General features: G+C 30.4%; 2 protein-coding genes across 9 annotated transcripts; both read left to right on the top strand.

Annotated features, from left to right (window-relative positions):
- Positions 1-92: 92 nt before the first annotated feature.
- On the top strand, positions 93-6,193 carry heix (UbiA prenyltransferase domain-containing heix). Of its 5 annotated transcripts, none has more exons than XM_016072531.4 (2): positions 93-211; positions 5,059-6,193. In XM_016072531.4, the coding sequence occupies exon 2, from the start codon at positions 5,070-5,072 to the stop codon at positions 6,057-6,059; it is 990 nt and encodes a 329-aa protein (XP_015928017.2). In that variant the 5' UTR covers positions 93-211; positions 5,059-5,069; the 3' UTR covers positions 6,060-6,193. The 5 variants fall into 5 exon arrangements, with proteins under 5 accessions (XP_015928017.2, XP_071043175.2, XP_015927989.2 ...); XM_071187074.2 differs by lacking the exon at positions 93-211 and adding an exon at positions 286-330; XM_016072503.5 differs by lacking the exon at positions 93-211 and adding an exon at positions 305-714.
- Positions 6,194-12,404: 6,211 nt separating this feature from the next.
- RpL21 (ribosomal protein L21) lies at positions 12,405-19,554 on the top strand. Of its 4 annotated transcripts, none has more exons than XM_087150859.1 (3): positions 12,517-12,561; positions 17,924-18,154; positions 19,011-19,554. In XM_087150859.1, exon 3 carries the CDS (start codon positions 19,031-19,033, stop codon positions 19,511-19,513), a length of 483 nt encoding a protein of 160 aa, XP_087006985.1. In that variant the 5' UTR covers positions 12,517-12,561; positions 17,924-18,154; positions 19,011-19,030; the 3' UTR covers positions 19,514-19,554. The 4 variants fall into 4 exon arrangements, with proteins under 4 accessions (XP_087006984.1, XP_015928045.1, XP_087006985.1 ...); XM_087150860.1 differs by having other exon boundaries at positions 12,519-12,561; positions 17,924-18,038; XM_087150858.1 differs by lacking the exon at positions 17,924-18,154 and having other exon boundaries at positions 12,405-12,561.

Raw genomic sequence — 19,554 nt, 5'->3', positions numbered from 1 at the left:
AACCTGTCCCTATCACTTTCAACATTTATTTGACAACAATATGAATATTGTTGCCAACCGTATATTACGAACTATTTTTTTTTTTTTAATTTATTAGATAAATGTATATTTTACCCCGAAGGAAATGCTTCTGAAATTTCGTAAAAGAATAATATGCCTATTTCATCATAAATATCTAAAAGAAATCTTTTATTTGGAAATTGAAATGCGGGTAAGGATCAATCGTAAAATCATATAAATAAATTTTTAATAATCTTAAACTGTAAACAGTTGAAAAAGTATTTCATAAAATAGTTTTTCTGTTGTATTTGTAAGCTTTTTGTGAACAAAGTAAGATGAAAAATTTCGTACCGTATAAACCGTTCAAACCGTTATTGAACCAAAATAATATTCGTGTAAAAATAACAACTCACCTTCACCATTGTAAATATGTAGTAAAAAAAAAAATTTACTATTTGAGATGAGAAAATATTTCTACTAATGATGAATAAACAGTAAATCTTAACTACATTTATTTTAAATGAAATATTCTCTTGAATTATAGTGCACGTACAACACTTAATTAAAGTTTTACTGAGGATGTGCTAATGTATTGCATTTAATTTTATTTGCAGTATTCATTACATATGTAATCGGAAAATGTATCCTATTAACATAAATGAGCTTTTACGATCTTTGAGCTTGCAATAAACCCTTTCTAACGAATAATATAAAGTGAGTTTCCTGTTAACAATTTTTCCTTGTCTTCAAATCGCTTTCTTGATAAATTACAGCTAACATATTCGAATTATTTTTCTTTCCTTCAGCTTCCTATCAATAAAATATCCTAAGATGTATTATAATAAATTCCAGAAAGTACATTAAAAGTGAATGTATCTATATTAAAACGCATTTCAAATGTGAATGTAACATGCATATGCATTGATAGACATTGCAAAAGGTTATATTTGTTGTGTAATGAGTATACTCTTCTTCATTGTCACTATAATTATAACAGAAGTAATTAATTAAATTGTTTCTTAGAAAAACTAATGCTGCAAGATACTTTTTTTAAACAAGCTGTTGATTGATAGAGTTAATTTATTGATGTTACTAATTATCTGTTAAAAGTGTTATATAACATAGAATTAAGAAAGGAGGAAGCATTTTAGTGAATCTAGATTTCATTGGTTGAAATTAATGAATCATAATGTTTATCAAATTAAGGAATATTTTTTAGTTTGATTCTTTTCTATGTGTATATTTACTCATGTGTATGCATTGATTGTTCTAAGCAAAATAAATAATATTCATAATGTATCAGAAACAGAGATAAATAGAAATTTTTAAGCTACTCTCATATTTTTGTAATTTTGTTCTGAATTTTATGGTGCTTATGTGTTTTTTTTTTTTTAAAAAAAGGAAAATTTTCACAATTTAACCAGGGGTCTGTCCAGGCCGAATTTACTACCGTTTAGCGGTACCTTCACAAATTCAATTTTAGGTGAAACGGTAGTTTCACAAATTCAACTTTAGGAAAAACGGTAGTTTCACAAAATACTTTTTCTTAAAATTTTATTTTTGTATCCTTTAAGAAACGATAAATCTATATTTTTACCATGTTTTTGTATTGATTTTGTAATATAATTTTTAATTTTTCACAAATTAATGTCTAAATTTTCACAAAATAGGTACCTTTCAGAAAAACCTAGACAGACCCCTGTTAACATTTATAGAACCTTTAAGAATTCAATAAATAGAAATATCTGAAGTATATTACCAAATTAATATTGAATCTTATTTGGTACTATTGCTAGATTGTTTTAATTTTTGGTTTGTGTGTAAAGCCTATAAATTTTTTTTCAATTAAAATATTTTATTTAATTTTATATTAATTGAAATATGTATTTGGGGAGATTAATCCTGATCTGTGGCAGAATAATCGCCAAGTACCTTGGCGATTGTAGTTGCCGCAACAGATCAAGATACAGAAATATCCCCATGTATTTAATTTCTTTATATATATTTTCATTCTGTAAGCATTGCAGTTTTTTTATACAGTCAAACCCCGCTATAGTGAACCTTCAAGGGACCTATCTAGGGTTCACTATAACTGGAAGTTCACTATATCCGTTCCGCAAAAAATTTTTACGAATGGTTCCGAACTCTTTATTATACAGTAGGGAACCGATTATCCGGAACGATCGGGACCATCGCTATTCTGGATAACTGATTTTTCCGGTTTTCTGAATCACTACAAAAAGCCGTTTTTTTTTATTGTTAAACCCAACTAAAAAAAAAAATTATGGAAATAATCTTAAAAAGAAGAAAAAACGATTAAGTAATACACTAATGATTATTTCCAAAGTGATGGTAAGGTAAACATCTTTCAAAAAAGAAAGAAAAATCCTAAAATCTTATGAAGAAAAAAAATATTTTTTAAAAAACTGGCGGGAAAATTTCTTGAATTTCGTTCCGGTTTTTTGGTTTTCCGGTTTTCTGATTTCCGGATAACAGGTTCTGTACTGTACATTTTTTAAATAAATGACCAATTAAATTAAACACAAAAATGACTGAAAAATAATACGTAGTAACAAAAAATGTGTTAACTTGCTTTTCTTTTTTATTACTCTCCGTCTTGTGTACAAAAAAAAATTAGTAATCTTTAGCGGATGCAGGGAAAAATTTGTCCATACATCTGCCTGGGTTGGCCTTTGTTTAGGGATGGAAAAGTAGGATTAAAGAGGCAAACACGAAAAGAAAAAATGCTTAACGCTACATTCCTCTGTATAGATGGTTTTAAAAATTAATATAAGCATTTATTTTGAAGTAGACATTTCAAAATTATTTTTAAAAAAATGAAGAAAAAAATTAGTCGAAGAGAGGAAAAAGTTCATAATATCCAACTTCCTCACTTTTTTAGTTCACTATATCCATAAAAAATAACATTATGCATGTATAGCAAGGCACGAGCCTGAACGTTTCGTTCACTGTAGCCGGGAGTTCACCATAAACCGTGTTCACTATAGCGGGGTTTGACTGTAGTTAGAATTAATTTTGAAATGAACTTTTGCATTGTGTGGTGTAGTAAAAGAAGAAACTCATTTCTTTTCTCTCAATGTTTATATAGATGTATATTTATTATTTTCATTTTTGGATGAATTCTAATACAGTAGGGAACCGATCATCCGGAACGATCGGGACCATCGCTATTCCGGATAACTGATTTTTCCGGTTTTCTGAATCGCTACAAAAAGCCGTTTTTTTTTATTGTTAAACCAAACTAAAAAAAAAAAATGTTTGAAAATAATCTTAAAAAGAAGAAAAAATGATGAAGTAATGCACTAATGATTATTTCCATAATGATGGTAAGGTAAACATCTTTCAAAAAAGAAAGAAAAATCCTAAAATCTTAAGAGGAAGAAAATTTTTTTTAAAAAATGGTGGGAAAATTTATCGAGTTTCGTTCCGGTTTTCTGATTTCCGGATAACGGGTCCTGTACTGTACTTAATAATGTTTAATTTTCTGCAAATATATTACTAAGTTTTCTGATAAAAGAAATTTAGCACTCAGAACACTAATGTTTTTAAAAAAAATTATCATATTTGCCATTAACATTTCTAAGTATGTGTTCATTATTCGAATCATTAGTCAAATTATTTAATCTATGTGATATATTTGTCCCCTTCTTTATTTGTTTACAATTAATTCGAATAAATTTTTAATATGATATTACAACATGGAAATATATTTTATTCGCAAAAATCATTATTTCATATGACAATGGAGCTTTTGAAAAACATCCTTAAAAGGTGAAATTCTAAAAAAACTTTAGGCAAAATTTGCACTTTGTTTTATTTTATCCCTTTCAAGGGCAGAGGAATAAAAACTATCCACTTATTTTTGACAATATTAACTACTGAAATTTTTAAGTTTTTATCTCTTAAACAAGGTGGTTTTTAATGAACCACTTTTTATTTTAAAAAATGTAAATATAAAGCAAATAGCCTCATTGTGAATGTGCATATCATGGTTTTCCTTGACCAAACCTTTTGTTTAAAATTTTCTGCTCAACAAAATGTTGCAACTAGGTTTGAACGAAGTGGCCATCCTTAATCTTTTATACAACAGCATTCAACCAATTGGCAATTCAGTGTTTCCCTAAATAATCTTTTTTATATCACAGATATTAGATAATAACATTTTAGAGGACTCAAAGCCTGTATATGACTTATATTTATTTTGTACAGAACAATCAATGTGTACACATAACTAAGAGTACTAACCTTTCAATTAAGAGTTAATGAGACGGAATGTTGGTTTTCAAGTAAGCAAAAATTAAAAAATATGCATTATAACATTAAAACAGAATTTTATTAAGCTTATGCATAACATTAATAAATATTTAAAAAAAATATTTCCTGTATGATAAATTTCAAAGCATGAGCTGCAAAGGTCAACATCACAGTCAATTTACATTAAAAATAGTCTGCACAGCATCTAATGTATAAAATAAGAAATAAAAAAATTTCTGGGCACAAGATATAGATGTTTTTAAACCTTTCTGGTGCATCACTTTTGAACGCTCTAGCATGGAATTATCAAAGGTTAGAGAAATAGGAAAAGACAAAAGCTCTCCCCTTGATTTTGACGGGAGTGAGAAAGATCAGGTTAAAAATTTTTATCATTATTTCTTCTCGTTAGTGGTCATGGCAAATGGGGACGCTTGGCAAAAGCTTAGTTTTTTTTTGTAAATACAACATTTCTGTTACTGTATATTTAATTAATAACATGTATATTAGTTATTGTTATTATTAAAAGTATCTTGCAGAAAGATATTAGTGCTAGAGAGTTTTGTCGTAGATAACCCAAAAAAATTCTGCCACAGGGCACAATTTTTGGACTAAAAATATTTTTTAATTATATTTTCGGTTTCAGATTAAGTTCTGATAAACAAAAAATTTAATTTAAACATTTCGAAATTTATTTATACATAATATATTATGATTTATTCTCATATTACAATTTATAATGATGCATATTTATATCGTTCTTAAATATATTATTTTTTCTTATAGGAAATTTCACTATGTCTTCAGTACAATGTCAACCAAATTTGCAGTTTCAAGACCAGGCCTCAAATCACTCGAATGACATCTCTTCAAGGTCGTCGATACAGTCTACTTTTTCTACCTATGTGCACGCACTAAGGCCATGGTCTTTCAGTGCATCACTCACCCCCGTAGCTATCGGGGCTGCCCTTGCCTACAAATCAACTGAGCAATTTGATATTGCCATATTTCTAATCACTTGTTTGACTGCTGTAACTGTTCATGCCGCCGGTAATGTGGTGAACACCTATTTCGATTACATGAAAGGTATCGACACCCGGAGAAGTTGCGATGATCGAACTCTCGTGGACAAAATTCTGACACCAGATGACATTGTCCACCTCGGAGTCATTTTGTACACTTTAGGATGTGTGGGTTTCATCGGCACTGTTTGGTTGTCCCATGCTAAGATGGAGCACCTGGCACTAATTTATTTTGGTGGTTTATCGAGTTCTTTCTTGTACACAGGTGGCATAGGATTGAAGTACATAGCTATGGGTGACGTCTTGATCATCGTGACATTCGGCCCACTGAGCGTCCTGTTTTCGTTCATGGCGCAAACTGGCTACATGGACTTCTACACTTTATTCTATGCTATGCCGCTGGCGTTAAACACTGAGGCAATATTGCACAGTAACAACACACGTGACATGGAGAACGATCACAAAGTTGGCGTCGTCACACTTGCTATCCTTTTTGGCTATTTTGGCTCCTACGTGCTATACATTTTTCTTTTATTCACGCCATATTTATTGTTCTTTTTTCTTGGTTTGCGCTATAGTTTTTCCTTCTTCCTCCCCCTCATAACTCTTCCAGCTGCATTTCGGTTAGAGAGAATGTTTAGGGACCGGACACTGGAAAAAGTGCCCAAAGAAACAGCAAAGTTGAATTTGTACTTTGGATTGTTTTATGTTATAGCATGTGTCATGGTTGACAAGTATAAATTTCCCTACTTAGGGGTAAATTAAAATTTCTATTGACATTCATTTCTATGTGATCTGTCAAACGTGTGACATTTTTTACGATTCAACGTCTGTAAAGCAGGAATTTTCTGTTGACTTACTCGACACAAATGTTAATTTATTAAATGTTTTGATTTTAAGTCTCCTTTTATTAATTCACAGATCCTAAACATGCTAATTTTTGTTTTAACACAAATATGTTTGTTATATTATTTCAATACTTGAAGTTTTATACAAAAGCATTAAAAAGAATAGTTTTAACTTGCAAGACCATATTCCTCTAAGTAACTTTAACATTTCAATAACTAATCTTCCATTAATGTATTGACATAGATTAATTATGATATCCATTACAATTTTATTACTTCAATGAAAGGTTTGTAGTTTTTTTCTTTCAAATTACTGAATTTACTTCTATATAAATTATTACTTCATAAATATTTTCATATGTTTTGTTTTTTACTTAATAAAAGTTGAAAATTTTTCCATTCATTAGAAGTTTCAACGTGTTATCTTCTAATGATGTTAAAACTTAACAATTAGGCAAAACCGTTAACTTATGCAGCAAACAGAAAAATTAAATTAGGAAAAGAATAATGAAGCATTAATCTTATCATTAAGTAGAAGCTACTATTAATTTTTTAGTTTTATACTGTTTCATTCTGTGACATGTTGATTTAATTTTATGTACAGTGCAAAAAAAAAGGATCACCTTTCCAGGTCACACTTCACGTTTTAACTCAAACTTAATGGTTCAAGGGTGTGACTTCAAATATGCTAATTAATTAATTAATGCAGACGATATTTCAAGTTTCAAAATCAGACACAAAAAAAGTTTTTTCTTTGAATAAACGTACCTTTTTTTTTCAATGATTCAGTTGCCTGAACCCCAAAATATAGGGTGTAACCGGAATCTGAGATGTATGGTCCCCATAGTTTAATCAGGAGAGCGATTTAAAGTTTGGACCTCATAACGTTAATTTTATTTTTTTGTGTATATAGCTATATCTCGAGAACTTTTTAAGTTAATTGAAAAAATTTTGCACACCATTATAACATCCGTTTATCAAAATATAATTCCAAGCAAAAAATAAATTTTAGTAAATATTTATTATTTTATTTAATATTAGTCAAAAAAATGTTGTGTTGTAAGTTATACAATTTTTTACATCATTTTAAAGTATGTATTGCGTGGCAAAATATGAAATTTGTGCAAAATTGATTGTATGTTTTTTAAGAAATCGAATTTTAAATATCTGACTTTTTAAAACATATGTTTTAATATAATTCTAAATTTACCCGATGGTTTAAATGTAAACCACTAAATTCCAATAAAAGATCTTTGGGACACTATTCTATAGTTGCCTTAAAGAAGATATTCTAATAATTATATTGTCAGCAGTTCCCATCCCATAATTTGCAGACTTCTAGTTGGCTGTGCAGTGCTTGGTCATGAACTCTGTTAGAGATTTAATATTTGATTACAATAAGGTTATTTTCTCAATTAAAATATTTTAACTCTTGTGCAGTATCTTTTTCTAATTGACGTATGTGCATACATATATAGGGCGATTCCACGAAAAGTGGTCCAGAATGACTAAATATTCAAAATGTTCGTAAAATTAAAAATGAAAACATTTTGGAATCTAGAAAATGTACTTTTTCTAATAGTAACGATGTTTTTTTTTAAATTATAAAAAATGTTTAGTTAAATTCATAAAAAAAGGTGAAACACCCTACATTGTTATGTTATATTCCCCATTAAGTTTTGAAAATAATGATGAGCAATAAAATAGTTTTTAGTATTATATATAACTATTTCATATTTGTTTTATATATTTCTTAAATTTGGCCTACATTTTTTTTACTGATTTAAAGTTGATAAATAAAGATATTCTGATTTCCCATTAACATAGGTAACATAATTTTACATTTTTTTCTGTAAAAACTTTAGTAAAATAGAAAATTTTAAATTTTTTTGTTTTATAAATTATGAAGGCAAGATATTCAAAGGAAAAATTCTCGAATTAGAATTGCCAATAATTATTATTTAAAAATTAATTTTATTCAAGGTAATACACGTAACAAAAAGTTGTGTATGTTAGTCTTACCTGTGTTAGAAGTGCTTTACACTTTATTTATTTTTTCATGTCATGTCTGGACATTTTTCATATTCAGATTTTTTTATTCAACATCAAATTAATCTGTGCCTTCAATATTTATTTTTCTAACTTAGAACACATGTAGACTTAACAACTAATTAAGAAAACTGTAAAAAATATTTAATAAGCTAATTATAAAGGGTGCAAAAGTTGAAAAATGTAATGTAAAAGTAACACACGTAACTAAAGTATCGCCCTATATGTATGTGTGTGTATTTAGTGGGCTTTGAAGTTTTCTTTACAAATTTGTTGATCTAAAAAGGATGCTTTCAATATTTTATATAAATAGACAAGGTTAATTTTCTTCCCCCTGTAGACTAGGGGTGACCAATCTGCTGCCCGCAGGAGCTTTTAAACACACTGCGAAGAAAAAAAATTTTAAAAAAATAAAATACCGAAAATTTTGAATTATACTTTCGAGTCATCATTTTTTGATGCGCTCAATTTGCACAGATTCTATTTTAAATCTATATTGTTTCTCTATCGCTTTTTCAGCGATTATTGCTTACGAAATGACGCATGGTTTTTATGAAAACTCAACTATTTTTAATACGATGTTATGAAACACAAATTTCAGTAAACACTATTTGAGTGCCGCTGAGACTCGTAATAGAGTTTTCGCTTCCCAAAAAGGTGACCCAGGTTCGAATCCTAGCGGTGGCTCGCAACGACCACAGTGCTGATTTAAAATATCTCAGTGGTAGATGGTAGGACGGGGCGATAAATGGATGCATTGGAAAATATCTATTCTATGCAATCATCGCCGATCCGAGGTTTGGATTGGCAATTTTTCGAAGCATCAGAAATTGTGATTTACTGAGATGTGTACGATATTTCCAGATGTATCGTTGACATCGATGTCTGCTAACTTGCTCAAAAAGCATTTTCCGCTGTAAGTGTGATAACTGTGGCGATGATCGTTATCTTTCCCCGTCTTTTTTACATTAGGTCACTCATTTTTTTGCTGACATAATGAATCCAAATGTGATAGAGAATCAAATTGGCGATCGAAATGGGCTGCAGGTGGCGTAGAGCAGAACTCTTTTCCTATGGCAACACTTCACATGCTTTCCCCATTAGCGTGTGGAAAGTCAGACGAAGGAAGTACGTTAGTTTCTCTCTTGATTTTCACATAGATTAAAATCTTTTAACTTGAAAAACTATATGGAACTGAAAACTACATTAAACATAGTTCTAAAGAAAAGTATCATAGAAATTTTAAAAAATATTTTTATTAAATAAAAAGGAAAAATATTAAGAAAAGGGAAATTATCGTAGTACATTCCTATACAACTGAAAAGAGGAGGAGAGGGAAGGGAGAAGGGCTAAAGGCATGAAACCGGTCTCTCCCCAGATGGCGTATTCGAGTGTTGCGATCGCGAATTGCTGAATTTCTTAGTTATTTTCTTAATTGTGTATGTGCAAATCCTGTGATTTTTTTTTTTACAATCAATCCAGCCGTTTAATGCTTTTAACCGCTATTTTAGCAGACATCCACGTCTTTAAATATTGATAAATAATAATTAAAAAATGCAATTTAATAATTTCGAATTTACGCAGTACTAAATGTAAAACATTAATGTACCAAAACATCGCGATGTTAACTTGACGATAGATCACGAGGCTAAAATCTTAACATCGCCCTGTCCTAGTATATGGTTTATGAGTAAGCCCTTGCCGTCAGGCTAAATAGAGTTTTTGTGTTTTCCCTCTCAATGTAACGCAAATGCGGATTAGTTCCATTCCATCAAAAAGCCTACCACAAAAGCTAGTTTTCCCCAATGATTGATCCAGGAGAGCCCTTGTCTTCTGGGTTGGGTTTGAAACTCAGGGGAGAAGGTGGACGCACGATGCACCCACTTAAAGCTTTGGGGGGGGGGATTTTTACACTTAATAAAACGAATAGTTTGGGGGGGGGTAATTTAGACGCGAGAATTTTTTTTAAGTACATAAATAAAAGAAGCAACGTAGCACTATTTCGAACAAGCTAACATGGAAGGGGAAAGTTAGCAAATTTTTTTGGGGGGGGATGAATGCGCTAAAGAGCTTGGGGGGGATGGGGGCCACTGTACTATACTGCTAAACTCTGTGTCGTGACAGCCCATAGAGGGCCAAGGCCTACTGTGCCCATCTCAGTTTTCTTGAGCTCTGGGTTGCAAGAGCAGATTCCGGTTAGGTAGTCAGCCGAACGCGGAACACCCAGTGTTTAGTTCTCAAGCATGCTTGGTACTCATTTTGTACTTTAACCGTCTCGTTTTGATTTTAGTTCTTGCTTAAACGCTATAAATTTCCACTTATTAAAATATTCAATTTAAATTTATAATAATCATTAAAAATATGTTTTTATTTTTATTCTTTCATTCCATGGGCATATGAGTTTTTTTTTTTCCCCTTTAGATGTTTTGTTTGTTTTCAAATGAACTTTTGTATGATAAGGAAAAAAAATTCCTATGTTTTTATATACATATTTTTTTTAATAAATAAGAAAAGAGATATTTTTTTAAAAAAAATATCATTTTTTTAATTTTCGAATAATTTTTTAAAAAAAATGTTTATTTTCTACAAATGTATTACTAAGTTTACTGATAAAAAAATTTAGTGCTAAGAATATATTTTTTGTTTATTTAAAAATGTTCGATTATGACCATATTTGCGTCAACATGTCTAAATATGTGTGCGGCCCTTCTTTAGTCAAACTGGTGAGAAAGTGGCACTTTACTCAAATAAATGTTGTACGTTGTTTTTATTAGTAATATTAGAATATGTTAAAAAAAAAAGGTTTAGAATGATGAATAAAGCTATTGAATGTTAATTTTCTCTAATTTTCTTTAAAAGTATTCTGTTATTTATTCTATTCTTTAAGAATTGTTTTACTCAGTTTCAAATCTGACAGTGAAACAGATCTTTCTTTACTGTTCGTATGCAGTGAATTTAATAAAATGAGTTAATATTAATTTAATTAATATACTTTAACATTTTAATAAAATTTTGCCCGCAGTTGACTGATCGTAAAGACGCGGTCTCATTAGAACACCGAAATCAAGCATTACTGGCTGCGGTCAGTAAGCGGGTGGGTGCCCACTTTAATCAGCCTACGTTGGGACCGAGGGTGCGCGGTATTGATCCCCGTTAAACTTGTACCGTAAAGTTCTCGACTTCCCGCTCAGGTTGTCTGGCTACCGAAGCAGGGGAGCCATATCGTCTGCAGAGGATCAAAATTGCGGTGTCATGTCTTCTGATCATCCTCTGGGATGCTTCCCTGACCGTCGCCCATCGTGCAGCTCTAGGGCGACGTAAATAAAGTACCTACGTTATAAAATTTTATCATTTACTTTTTTCGCATTGTCTCTCTAAGGGGCCATTCTTGCTGTATGATAAAAATTTCACCCGAGAACCCATCCAGGTTCTCTTTCGCTTATCCGAATTCTTATTCGATATTTTTTCCACATGCTGTGAGATTGACAATTGCCATCACAATTCTGATCTTATGCAGAACTGCTGTGGTAGCCCTGATGGGATTAAATCTTAGACGATGTTAACTTTTATCTGTCAAAAGGTACCACAAGATGGAATCAAGTTAACGTGTCTTATATACTAGTGCGAATTGGTATTCAATATTTATAGTGGTAGTTACGCCACAGCCCTACGACGTGCGCGTGACGTCGAGCACTTTATGAAGCTTGACTTTGTCTTTGACTTGAAGCTTGTCTGCATGATCACCACTGTTGGACCATATGCAAATGATAGGTTTGTTAGTGAAAGGTATTTAACATTGAAAAACTAGTCAATCACATTCCTGAAGATAATCCAAAGAGATGACATCACAATTTAGTAATCCCTTGAATAGAGAAAGGCCCCCTCGAAAATTCATAATCGCATATGCACCAATTTTCTGCATACGATTCACACAAACGATAGTCTAGTGAGTTTACATGCCCCTGAACAGGAAACGGATGTACACCTAACTCTTTTCTCATGGAGCCTTCTCACTGAATGCGATTTGTAAATGCAAACGCACGTTTATGCGATTCGAACATGTGCAGTTTTGAAACATTAGTCTCCCTCTTGAACCTGTCTAAATCAATTACATGCAGCAGAAATGATTTTTCTCTCTCTTTGCATGTGAAAAATTCACAATTGTGAATTTGGAGAGCTGAATAAGAACCTGCTTAGTGAAATATATCCGTTAAAAAAATTCCATGCGTCTGAAGTACAACGCAGCGAGAATGATACTGAGTGATTAATAGATTCTCGGTAACTGCAAGAATACTTTTATATGAAGAAAAACAACTCAACACAATATCGTCTGTGCAACACTCGGTAAAATTCTCTAGCAACGTGTTCTTGTGAGTATTACTTGTTTGGTTTATTAAATATTAAATAAAGTTTATTAAATTTGTTTTAAATTATTTATTGAATCGTAAGTTTATTTCGAATTATTAATTATAGGACTAATTTGTACTTTAAAAAGTGTTGAACAATGTAAACCAGTAGTATAACCCTAAATTGTGTATAGTTTGATAACTTGTTTTTTACGGTTTTCTTCGATTATTTTATCTTTATAGCAATCGTTAATTCTTTTTATCATTAGTTTTTCAGTATTTTTTCGTAAATAGGATTTACTGTCATATAAGAAACTGTTTTGTATGCATTTTTAGTTAACCTTTTAACATGTTTAAACTTGTAATGTTATTCAAAGAATATTAAACCATGTGTATTTGGAGAGATCATTGTCTAAGTAAACTAAACTTATATCACCACTTCCTCCAAAATAATATATGAATTGAAAATTTATCTTGTGACAGGTTCAACTTGTTAGGATTACGGTTGACACTATCTTAAACACTCACGAAAACTTCTGCGCATTCAACTCTGTATGCTTGAAGTTTTGTTCAAATTATGAGGAAAGTTAAGTTTGTTATAACTATACATATGTTAAATTCTTCTTTAATTTATTGTATTTTTTAGTTGTTAGCTCATTGTCAAAATTAACCCACACATATATGTTAATAATCCCCTATTATCGATCCAATACAAATGTTTTTTTTAATTGGTTCAATAATAGTGTTAAAGGATTTATACTATTGATTAAATCTTTAATGGTCAATTACATCAAAATAATAGACTTATTCTTAGTTCTTGTGTTAAATATTATTTCTTAGATTCATGTTTCAAGTTTTAGTGTGAGTACATCTTTTATCATTTATATTAATAAATTAAAAAAATTTAAATGTACAAAATTTTGTAACTTCTGAATAACTTCAGACACTTGGAAACTTAAAAAGATAAAAATTTTATTTTAAGATGCTTTGAATTCAGGGTTGGGGTTTTGGATGTCATAAACTGGTTTGGGCAGGACAAGTGGGATATAAATAAAGGTTTATAATTTTTGAAGCTGCACAATTCATTGAACGACAAAAGTGAATACCTTATCCTTTAAATATAAATATGCTTTTAATACTGATAAGTTATGTTTTTGCATAAGGATAAATAGTGCTATATTAAAAAACAATAATTTTTTAAAAAAAGGTATTAAATTTGCTTAAAAATTTACCATTTATTTTTCGCTATATTTTTAAAAGAAAAAAATTTATAATTTCCGCATCACAGGATAATAAAAGTCATCTATTTAAAACCAAATGTTTTTAAATATAAATATATTTAAATTAGAAATACAAAATAACTGAAAAATGTATTAACAGTTTTGAAGGGCATAAAATCAGTTTCAGTAACTGACACTGGTTGATGTAACACCACTATGCTAAAAGAATTGAACTCGAATGAAATAAAAGTATTCTTGAATAATACTATAGATAAATATCATGATCTGTCTCATCAACTACAATTGCCAAGACGTCAAATAGATTTTAAACTTGCAAATTTTTAAAGCATGTAGGCGTTTGCTTGGGGTGGATATGAGTTATACCATTCGCGTTGGTCCCTTTCTGTGATGTTTTTTTAGTAACTTGGGGGCCACTGCCCACAAGTTTCCAAGACCTGGTGATTATTCTGCCACAGATTACGATACGTAAATCTCTCCTAGTTAATTACCATTCCCTGAAGTGCAAAGTTGTCAACTCTACTGAATTTTGCTAGTTTCTTCTGGTCTACTGGTTTTATAAAGATTCTTTTACTTTTTGTACATTTTAGAAAATTTCCTAAGATTGACTAAGTTTTCTCTAAAAAAGAAAAAATTTAAATTTAAAACTTCTCACAATTTACTGCTTTCTTGAATATTTAAATAAGTATTAGTTATTAGTATTGCTAATAAGTATTACTGGTTTATATTGTAGCTACATCATTTATAGTAATCAATTTAATGTTTTTCTTTTCTTGTTTTTTTTTACAATTTAAAATTATGAGTTATTATTATTTAAAAAACATTTTAAATTAAACTTAATTTTTATGTGAATCATATATGCAAACTTTGCCAGACCATTTATAGTTATTATTGTAATAGAGTTTTTGTATTTTGATAGCGATAAAAGTTCCCTGTGTGTAAAATTTACCGGATTTTTTTCTATCCTAATTTAAATCAGATATTTTTTTAGGACTTTTTTTTATACTATTTGACAAATTGAACTCTAAAGATAAATCCTCTCACATTAAAACTGACTGTTATAAATTTTTTTACTGTAATGCATAGTGTATGCTAAAACGAGATTCAAAGTTGTGGGAAATTATTTAAATGTGTATATTTATCAAGTTATAATTTTTTTAAAAAGATTAATTACAATTAAATTCTAATGCCAGTGTTCTCCCTAGAAATAGAATAGGGCAAGTCACTTTCTTTTGAGAAGGGCAATCACTTAACACCTTAAAAATTGTAATATGTGTGTAATATTATGTAATCAAGGGTCTGTCTAGGTTTTCCTGAGAGGTACCTATTTTGTGAAAATTTAGACATAATTTGTGGAAATTATAAATTATCCAAGTAAATCAACACAAAAATATGGTATAATTATGGATTTATCGTTTCTTACGGGATAAAAAAAAAATTTTAAGAAAAAGTATTTTGTGAAATTACTGTTTTTCCTAAAGTTAAATTTGTGAAGGTACCGCTTAATGGTAAATTTGGCCTGGACAGACCCCTGTTCACTGTAATTTAATTGTTTCATTTCAATTGTAATATGTAATAACTGAATTTGATTCACAACAATTTTTAAATTACCCTCCTGTACTCTTAATGTGTGTATTTCGAAAAATAATTGTCTCATTATCAAAATAAGAGAAAATTTGCAGTTTAATAAAATAATTAAAGGCATGCTGGAAGACATCCCTGTGCATAAATTTTTTTCAAAAAAGTACAAAAAAAAATGAATGATTAAAAGATTGAGAGCTTTGTTCTATAATTTAAACTGAAAATTATGTGAAAATAAACATTTTCAGGTCAATTGTTTTATAAACTGTATTTAAGATAATTTTAAAATTTAATGTACTAAGCTCCCTGAAAAGATATACTTAATTCAAATTTCTTGGGATAATGAAAACCCTATTAAATATTTTACATGAAAATGTTTTTCGTTATCTTTAGTTGAATTTGGCTTTGAATAGCCATGCACATGTATTTATTATCAGCAAATTTTGTAGGGTGGAGTATCATACATGGTGCGTAGCATTTTTAAAAAGTGCTTAAAGGTGATTATTTTCGATTTTCATTATTTAAAAGCTCTTAAAGGTCCTTTTTCATTGGATGTTTTTTAAAAGTGCTTTATTTTCCCCTTTTTTCGTTACTATGTCGATTTTTGCGACATATTATGCAAACGCGTGTTTTTCGGCGTTTTCACAATTCATTTTGGCGTACCAGCGGTCCATAGCTAAAGCGCCGATCATTTTACAGGGGTAGAAATTTTTAAAAAAAATTACTGGTCCATAGGACCAGTAACTAAAACATTTTACTAGTCCGCACAAAACTTTACTGGTCCGTCTACGCGTTCCTATTAGCTGCAAATAAATAAAAAAAATTAAAATTTTTGATTGAAAAAATCATGATTTTTTTTTTAAAAATCATAAATTTTTGATATAAATCGCATTTTTTTTTATTAATATTAATTTTCTATAAAAAAATTTTTTAAAAAAATTTTGAATAAGCTCTAAAATAGTTTTAAGTAAGATCGTTTAAGTTTCGTAAGATCGAGAATAGATCGGCTGCGAGAATAGATTAACGGAGATCGGCTGCGGCGGATGGTGGTCCGGCGGACCACTGCTTATTATTTTATGCTGGTCCGACTCCGATTTTAGTGGTCATGGATCAACGGACCACCGTTAATTTCGAGCCCTGTTTTACATGTTTGAGGAAGTACTCGCTAGTCCGTATGTGCGTCTACTGAGTTGGGTTCGGTGAGATTATTGCCTTCTCATGTTCTAGATATTCTTAATTTCTGCATTTTGCTAGATATTCTTAATTTCAGACTTCATTTTCCACCCTCTGATATCGAACCGAAAAATCTCTTGATCATTTTATATTATTCTGTTGATCATTTATTCATGTAAATACATTTATTCATGTATTTTGCTAATGTATAGTGCTTAAAAATGTTTTTTGAGTGCTTATATTGTGCTTATTTTTGTTAAAAGAATTTGCTATGCACCCTGTTCTATATACATACATTTAAGATAAGAAACTATTTGAAACTCAAGAAACTGCATAAAACATAGTGTTCTTCTCTCTCATACAGCAAATGGCAATAGCTCATATTTAATTCTCAAGGATTCAAGCTCTATAAACATGGACCAGAGTCCTATTATTTTTCACCGGAGACGGCAGACCCCTGTTGCGTTTACGCTACAACTCGATTGTAGCACAATACTGGCCTTATTTATTCTTTCTTCATTACTTTGTTTTTGAAATTTAAATATGAAAAGTTTTATGGAAGGGTAAAGTATCGTAATACTTTTCCTTGCGACTGAGTAAAGGAGAGGAAAAAGCAACATTTGAGACAAATTGACTTATTTGTATTGCAGGGTTGCCACAGGCGACTAAAATGCAACTATTTTTGGCCTGAGGGCAGCTATGCATGACACATTAAAAGTGATACATTACTAAGTTGCGTTTTTTAAAATATGTCAATTGAAATTATTAAAAATGTGAGTGATTTTGTTTCCATTATTTGTCCAAATTGAATATTTTGTGTTGAGCTGTATAGGCTAAATACCAAATATTTGTATGTTGCATCTCTAATTTATTAGCAGCAATTGTTGAGCAGAATCTTGTTCTTGCAATAACAGGGCCCTATTTGCACAAATTCACAAAAGCGGGACCCTGGTTGAAAGAATTTGACTTAACACTTATTTTATATTCACAAATTATGAATAGTTTTTTCACAATTTTATAAAAACAAAAAATGTCTGGACAGACCTCCGCATAAGATTTCTACTCTCATTACCTCTTCAGCCTAGCTGGCCCCTTGGCCATGTTTTTCAAGCTATAAGTCTTATCCAAAGAACACAGTGAAGAAATGATAAAGACACTTCAAAGAACTTGTATTCAATAATACAAATAAACCAATTAAATGTCTGAAAAGTCACCCTTTCCTTTCATCTCCTTAGTTGCATGGGAATGTATTATGATTATTACCTTTCCATTATATTTTTTGCATTTAAATTGCTGAAATTTTTTTTTAAAATGTTCACAATGTTTACTTTAAAGCAGTTTTTGAATTCCAAATAAATTCTTATCTTAAATAATTCCAATCCGTTTTATTGCAGAGATCCGTTGTTAAAGAGCTGCATAGGTGCATTGTTTGATTGATCCGTTTGTTGAAGAACTGCATATGTGCCAAATTGTACTGCTATTGAGAATTTTCCCCCCACGTTTTTAGTAGTATTTATATTTTAATTCAAGTCTTAATTTAAACAAATTGTACATTAAGTCTTATGGTTTTATTTACCACGCCAATTCAATGATTCAAGCCTATGTATATTAGATATATTATTTCTGTACGTGAGTTATTCAATTTCTGTACTAATACAAGTTTCCGTATGTGTGTTGGTAAAATAGCTTAATTTTTAAAAATTTTTTAAATTATTATATTACTACCGCTCTCTAAAATCTTTCTCACCAGCAACTTCAGAAGTTACTGTTTTCAGATTGTTGCACAATTTGTAGGGCTTTATTTACTATCTGTGAATTAGATTATTTATGTATGAGACAGAAATTTTAAATTTAAAGAACAAATTTATAGGTTGTGCTGTTTAAAAAAATTTAGATCATTTAAATACGCCCACCCTGTTATCAGTCACCAGTGAAGGTGTTTATTTTCATTTCTTAAAGGAGTTTTTTTTTTTTTCGTTTCAGCCTATGAAAGAGTTTTTTTTGTTGTGTGTTTTTAAAAAGCGCTTGATTTTTCCCTTTTCAAAATTAGGTTTTTTTTTTCTTTACCATGTCGATTTTCTTCACATATTATGCAAAATTATTTACATGTTTGATGAAATAATTACATATGCAATCATTTTGCATGTTTGATGAGTCTGCATGTGTGTCTACTGCGTTGGGTTCTGTGAGATTCTAGCACTCTCATGTGCAACTCTGCTGCATTTTGCTAGATATTCTCAAACTCAGGCTTCATTTTTCGAGCAGAAAAATCTCTCTAACTATTTTTTGGTGGTTAATATAATCAAGAAAAGAGTTCTTTGTCTTAGAAATTCATTTCTACGTCTTAGAAAATTATTTTGAATTTTATTTATGTATGTAGTGCTTACAAATATTTTTTGTTGAAAGATTTGTCTACGCACCTTGTGTGTGTGTGTTTGGCAGTGTTACTCTAAATATTTAATTATTATTGTTTCTGTTTAGGTTGACCTAATCTTGAAAAGATGGTTAATACCAAAGGTTACAGGCGTGGTACCAGATATCTTTTTGCAAGGAAGTTCAGGCATCGTGGTACAGAACCACTTTCCACATTCTTAAAAGTTTACAAGAGAGGCGATATTGTTGACATCAAAGGGAATGGAGCCTTTCAAAAGGGGATGCCCTTCAAATATTATCACGGCAAGACTGGCAGAGTCTTCAATGTCACCCCTCACGCCGTGGGCGTCATCGTGAACAAGCGCGTACGCAACCGCATCATCCCCAAGCGTATCAACATCAGGGTGGAACACATCAAACACTCAAAGTGTAGGCAAGATTTCAAACAAAGATTGGTTGAAAATGAAGCAAAGAAGAAGGCTGCCAAGGAATCTGGCGTCAAGGTCAACTTGAAGAGGCAACCAGTTAAGCCCCGTAAAGCTCATTTTGTAAGCACGACAAATAATGAACCACAATATCTTGAACCAATTCCATATGAATTTATTGCTTAAAGTATTGTTATTTTAAAAATAAAAAAATGTCTCTGTACAAA

Source organism: Parasteatoda tepidariorum, chromosome 9, assembly GCF_982258835.1.
Source record: "Parasteatoda tepidariorum strain Cologne lab strain chromosome 9, Ptep-v5.0, whole genome shotgun sequence".
Lineage (NCBI taxonomy): Eukaryota > Metazoa > Arthropoda > Arachnida > Araneae > Theridiidae > Parasteatoda > Parasteatoda tepidariorum.
The sequence above is the reverse complement of the archived record's forward strand: the minus strand, read 5'-3'. Positions and strand labels throughout refer to the sequence as shown.

What these genes read in the sequence shown, in the direction of transcription:
- heix (XM_016072531.4), top strand. Translation starts at nt 5,070, where the DNA reads ATGTCTTCAGTACAATGTCAACCAAATTTGCAGTTTCAAGACCAGGCC.
- RpL21 (XM_087150858.1), top strand. Translation starts at nt 19,031, where the DNA reads ATGGTTAATACCAAAGGTTACAGGCGTGGTACCAGATATCTTTTTGCA.